Consider the following 6,000-nt stretch of genomic DNA (forward strand, 5'->3'; position numbering starts at 1 on the left):
AGAATGGTCCACTGATCGCCAAGGGAGCCCTCCTTAAAACGCAGACTGACTGATCCAGCTCTTTCACCCTCCCCAGCACTTCCTTGACCACGCTCTCAGCCACCTCTTCCAGCTCCTGCGCTTCTGTTACTGTAGACCATAGCAGCATAGTCTGGACTTTATCAGGCGGGCCTTCATTTGCAGACCTCTGGAACAGAAACCAGGAGGAATTGATGAGTGAATGTGCTCCTTGACTTGGGCAGGTTTTCCTTCCCCTCCTCATGGCCTGCTAACTAGGTGGCTTTCAAGCAGTCAGGCTTGAAGAAGTGTAGTCTCAAAGCAGACACAGCCTGAGTCCAAGCAGAAAGAGGCCGTTCCTTAGAGAGCTGTCGGGGATGTGCAGAAGGAAAAGCTGTTGCTCAGGGGACACCACCTGGGATACAGGTGTTGGAGGTCTCGCGCAGCTAGCAGCCAACCGTTGCTGGCCTCTCTCAAAAGCGCTCACAGGAGGTTTTCTAAAGCAAGGGGTAGGTACTGCAGCCAGCCTGGCTCTGAGTGTGGTGAAAAAGAGGAATCCGGCCCTGAAGTGGGAGCTAGTGGCCCCTTGGGGACTGTTGACCATGGCCAGAGGACGTTCACTAGGCAACAGTGGGCCTCCTCAACAGCTGCTACTTCCACAGGACTCATGCTCTACACCGGCGGGAAGCAAGCAACACAAAGGACACAGGAGCAGGAGCAGGTTGAGTTATTGTACAGGACTGTGTGCTCTGGGCTCTTGTGCCATGGTTACTGTCTGCTCTCAGGACACTCCTGCCTTTTTTCTCAGGTTCCTTTGCAGCTCTGAGGCAGTACTGAGGGAGGCTGCCAGCCGCAAGCAAAGTGGGGGTGAGTTGTAAGCCACGTACAGACCCAGGCAACGGCCTCAAGATGTCCTCCTCCCTCATTCACTCTTTCGGACCTTGACAGGTTGACTACTGAGCGAATGGCAACACGTTCACCAAGGAGAGAGGCCTGTGGCTGCCCCAGTCAAGCAGCTGTGCTTCTGGACACTCAGACGCTTGGGTGCTTTGCGAATAAAGCCCTCCTAGCAGAAAGATGCAGGAGTGCAGCAAGCGTGTGGGCAGCGTGGGGAGTGATGGTGAGGCAGGAAAGGCTCAGGACAAAGAGAAGAAACTCAGCTGGACCCGGTTAACAGATACAGCTCAACCACGTCACAGCACGACAGCTGCTATCTTCTGAGACATAGCAGGAGGCTGCTGTCATACCTGCCAAAATCTTCTGCTCTCTTTCAGGTCAGCGTCGCTGTCTCCTTCGCAGGCTCCTGAAGAGAAGCATTTGCTTGTCTCAGGACAGAGACACAGCTCTCTCGAAGAATCCTCCCTACTGCTTTCTGCAGCAAGAAACAAACAGCCATCCCTGAGTAACTTCCAAGCCTGTAGCGCTCCCTTGGCAAGGCGGTGTGGAAAGCAAAGCGAGACTTTGTCCCTAGGCTACAAAGACTTCCTGCGGAGAGTATGACTGACGCTCACCACTGGCTTAGAGACATTAGCCTGTGGAAACCTCCTCTGGCTGCTGCTTAACCTTGCTCCTCAACTCAGGTCAGCGCACAGCCTCCAGCCCTCCCCACTGCTTCCCCTCAGCTACTGTGACGGGAGGAGCCAGCAAAGCAGCCACAGCTCCGTCAGGCTACAGCTCCTCTCTTGGAGCCTCCTGCAAAGCATTTCTGAACTAGAGCAAAGGCGAGCCCTCAGAAGGAAGCAGAGCAGTGCCTGCAGTCCTGGCAGGCAACACAGAGCCTTAGGGCACTCTAGTCCAGGCTTGTACGCACCTTGCTTGTCAGTGTCTTGGGCCTCAAGCGGCGGCTCACTCCGGTTGCCTCCAGGACTCTCAAGTTCCTGATGAGCCGCCTCTTGCCAGCTTCGCAGCTTGCTGCTTGATAGACATTCTTCTTCCTACAGGAGGGAAGACATGCATTACAGAACAAGATTCAGCACACAACAGAAAGAGGCAGGAATTGTGATTCGGTGCCCACAGTTCGTCGGCGGCGGCATTAGCAGAGCGAATCCCCAGCCACGCAGGTGCACACTGGGACAGTTGGCTCCAAGACAAGCTGAAGGTTTTCCTGGGGACTGGTGTCAGTGGGAGGCGGAAATAGGAGCCCCACAGGTCAGGAAGGCCAGAGCCCTCCTCATTTTTCCAACACAGACCCTCCCAGCATGGCAACACCCCTCCCTGCTTCCTCAGGGCATTGCTCAGGACACGCCCTGACCATCCACCAGGAGCCACAAGCTGAGAGAGGCTGTGTGCGTGCCAGCACCCCCCCACCCCAGGAGTCCGCAGCGCCAACGCACTGCCACCTAGCAGGCGTGGCCACCCGCACCCACCCAGCGCCTACTCACAGGTCTCCCTTTGAGAGCTCTCCGAGTAGCATCTTCTTCCTCAGATGACAAGCTGTGCCATGTGGCTCGAGCCATGACCTGCCAGCTCTCCCCGCAGAGCACTGAAGTACGCACAGCTCTTCTGGTCTTCTTCCCAACAGCTGAAGGCTCACTCGTCTCGGCAGCTCCTACCAAGGACAGGAAGTACAATTCCCGCCTGTGAATGGTCTCCGTGGCAAAGTGTGTTGGCCACAGGGCTAAGCAAGCCCTCTTTCCTGCTCGGAGGGCACACGTGCAAGAGCCCAGAACAACCGTTCAGAAGAGCGTCTGCCTGAACGAACGCCTCACAAAGGACGCAGCAGCTGTGACTTAGGTGCAGTTTTGTCACCAGCAAGCACAAGGCGCCTGTTCCACAGCTGAGAGCAAACACGCTGGCTCCTGTTGACATGACTGGAGAAATCTGCCTCTAGATGTGTGTTAGCCTCCCGTGTTCCTTTCTAGTGCAGTCTCTTAGCTTACCTGAGCTGTTCTTCTGGCTGCCTGGCTGTTTCTTCTTTCCCAGCTGCTGCTGTTCTCGCTCAGCCTGCTGCAGGAGGCCCTTCTCCTCTTCAAGAGCCTCAAGCTTCTCCATCCTCGGCGCAATCATGGCAAGAAACCTTCACAGACAAACACAGATGGCTCAAACACAGCACCTGCAGCTCTCTTGCCCAGACCATTTCCTCTTTTGCCACTGGCATCATCCTGCTGTGGGGGGCCTCGCCTCAAGCGCCCCAAACACCTCCCAGCTGCCTTGGCCAAGCTCCACACACTCATGCTGCCACTCGAGGCACAGTCAGCATCTGCACCCGCTTGACTTAGGCAGCGTTTCCCGGAACACAAGGCTCCAGCCAGCACCACGCGGAAAGGCCACAGGCCCACTCCTGGAGCAAGGCTTACTTGTCTTGTCTCTTACCTGGCCCTCATCTCCCTCTCTCCATCTCTCAGGCTCTCTCTTTGCTCCCGCAGGAGCCACTCTCGGAGGCGAGCAATGTCCCTCCCTTCTGGCACTTTCGGGGCATCCTTTAATCTTGCCAGCTCTTGTTTCAGCATTTTCTGAAAGTTGACACCAGCTTTTAGCTCACCTTTGCCACAAAATGCTCTCACGCCCCTGCATGCTGAGGCTTCACGCGGGCCCACAGCAGCACTCTGCTTCAGCCACACAACCGAGGGAGAAGAGAAGGCCTTCCCTCAGCACCCTGGGAGTTTGGGGACGACCTTCCTGTCCGTCCCCACCCCCGCCCTAGCTCAGATCCGACCTGCGCAGTCGTTTCCATGCCACAAGGCCTGGCCCGCCAGCGCAACTCTCCCCGCTTCTTCAGGTCATGCCTTGCTGAGAGAAAAGAAGGAAAGCCCCAACCCTCTGCATCGTGACGCATGCTTGGGAACCCCGAGCTCTACGTACTTGTTCTCGCCGGTACATTTTGTCAGCCTCGATCTTGAGAGTTGTCAGATACTGCCTGTATTCGTTGAACTCCCGCAGGTTGCAAACCACCTATGGAGAGAACACTTGTCATGCTAACTACGCAGCGTGCCTTCCCAGAAACAGGGCTAACCCAGCCGGAGCGGCTCCCCTGCTCACCCTGCCCTGCCCAGCAGCTGGGGGCTATGCTCCCACCCACCCGCGGGGGAGCAGTGCTCCTCGCTCCACTGCCACACCTCCCACCCATACTCCGTCAGCGCTGAGGCAACGTGGCACAGCCTTGGAAGAGCAGGCGTGGGAATTCCCGGAGCGGGCTTTGGGCTACTTCTGCCCCCAGGGAAATCAGCACGGCAGCCCCGCGCCCTCCACCCACAACAGGAGGGCTGCAGCAAGCGCTCTGGCAACTCCCCCGTCCCCAGTGGAAACTCTTCTTCTCTCCCTGATGGTCAACCTACTTTGCCATCCCTGGTGATGAAACCTCCTCTCTTCAGTCTCCGGAGGTTGTCTTTGCGGTTGTAGTAGGCTCGCAAATGTGGGTCATGCAGACTCCGGTACTCATTGCTCAAGAAGCGGCAGTATGGATCTCCCAGACTGAAATAACCACATGGCTGGTGAAGCTGCAAAAAGTATCGTCCACAGCATGAGCAGGGTACGAGAGATCAGGAAAGAGACAAGGACACTTGCGAGCTTCTTCAGCTCCTAAGGGTAGCGCTTTCAAGCCTCCGAGGTCGAGAGCATTGCCTCCAGAGCCTGTATTCACATCTCTGGCCCTGCCCAAAGCACACCATCCCCCGGACACCTTGCTGCCTGCTGCTCGCAGGCCACCAGCCGCACACTTGCACGGTGCCAGATGCCCGGCTGGCGTTGGCCATGCAAGCTCATGCACGGGCAGACACCAGGGCTGGGACACGCTCTCCCGACCTCTGGCCAGGAGCTGGCCCTGCTCTTTGCAACTCCTCCCTTCTCTCAGGGGCACGCACCCCAGAGCTGGCTTTGCCTGCCCAGCCCTGTCTCATTTAGAGGCCTGCAGCTCCCACTCCACAGCAGGTCACCACACTGATTTCTCTGAATGGCTCTTTCTTCTCCAGGCAGCTCAATGGATGCAGGCAAGGAGATGATGGAAAAGGAGAGCCTTTTCCTACCCCTTTCCACGCCTTTTACCTTTGCCCCCAGCTTGGCCCGGTAGAAGACAGGGTTGGCGCCAGGCAGCAAAGGCAGTTTGACCCCGAGCGGGATATCCAGCAGCTCAGGACCTCCTACTCCAAGTTGCTGTCTTCTGCGCCCAAGCTAGAAAGACAGAGACGCTCATGGGCATTCAGGCCACCATCTCAAGAGCCTTCTTGCACAGCACTTACCAAGTGCTCTTGGAGCACTTGGCACCTCCAGACAAAGAGGGTGCCAAGAGTGGCCTACTCCAAAGCAGCTCTCTGCTTCATCGCCTCCTTCCCTACAGCTCCCATGCCTGTAAACCGAACCCCTGCTGTCCTTCCACACCACCCCTCCTGCCTGCTGAGCTGGAATCCAGCATGGGCAGAGACAGGACTCCCTGAGAGTCTCCACTGGCCTCACCCCACGTCTATCCCTCTCCCTTCCCTCCGCACTGCCGTATGCCCCAGAGCAGCCCTGCGTGGTCACCAGCTCCCAAGCTGAACCCTCTCCATCCCCCCAGCACGCACCTCGCCCCTCTTCTCCCCTGCCCTCAGCAGTCCATCTATATTTCGGAGGCCAGCAGCAAGATAATGCTCCATGGCTCCTATCAAGAGTCCTGCTGCAGCTGCGACCCTCCGCTGGCACCTCTTGCTCCAGCGGCACCCAGCTCCGGTCGCCCAGGCCAGTCTCCCAGCGAGCAACACTACCACAACAAGTGCGCATTGTTGCATTGCCGCTTTCCCGCGCCACCGCCCTGCTGCTGCCAGGCCACGCCGGCGCCTGCCTGCAGCCCTGGCCTGCCCTTGGCTTGCCGGAGAGCTCAACACCAAGAACGACCGAGCCCTTGACAAGTCCATGCCAGGCCTGAGCTCTTGGCCTTTCCTAAGCACCAAGCACAGCACCTAAGCCTGTAAATCAGTAGTCACAGACATGTCTAGGGAGGGCTGCCAACCAGGACGCTGCTCTGCTCACTCGGTACTGCCCCACGCCTCCCCCTGCCCACAGTGCCCTTTTCCTGGAGAGGATCAGCAAGGT

General features: G+C 57.7%; 1 protein-coding gene and 1 long non-coding RNA gene across 6 annotated transcripts in view; both read right to left on the bottom strand.

The window, feature by feature from the left end:
• The window catches only part of LOC138061518 (uncharacterized), a 94,938-nt gene extending 91,860 nt beyond the window's left edge, over positions 1-3,078 (bottom strand). For 3 of the 5 annotated variants that reach the window (XM_068912567.1, XM_068912564.1, XM_068912565.1), the window contains exons 1-4: positions 2,877-3,077; positions 2,379-2,545; positions 1,808-1,931; positions 1,245-1,369 (exon numbers count right to left, since the gene is read on the bottom strand). In XM_068912567.1, coding sequence (XP_068768668.1) covers positions 1,245-1,369; positions 1,808-1,931; positions 2,379-2,545; positions 2,877-3,003 — 543 coding nt within the window. In that variant the 5' untranslated portion in view covers positions 3,004-3,077. Of the gene's footprint in view, positions 1-1,244; positions 1,370-1,807; positions 1,932-2,378; positions 2,546-2,876 lie in introns of all 5 variants that reach the window. The other 2 variants (XM_068912563.1, XM_068912566.1) reach the window with 1 other exon arrangement.
• Positions 3,079-3,179: 101 nt separating this feature from the next.
• Positions 3,180-4,802, bottom strand: LOC138061486 (uncharacterized). The gene is made up of 3 exons (XR_011135270.1): positions 4,272-4,802; positions 3,799-3,888; positions 3,180-3,449 (listed from the first exon to the last, which is right to left on the bottom strand). It is a non-coding gene; the product is annotated as an uncharacterized lncRNA (long non-coding RNA).
• Between the last annotated feature and the right edge of the window lie 1,198 nt (positions 4,803-6,000).

The sequence above is a fragment of the Struthio camelus genome, chromosome 18, assembly GCF_040807025.1.
Source record: "Struthio camelus isolate bStrCam1 chromosome 18, bStrCam1.hap1, whole genome shotgun sequence".
NCBI lineage: Eukaryota > Metazoa > Chordata > Aves > Struthioniformes > Struthionidae > Struthio > Struthio camelus.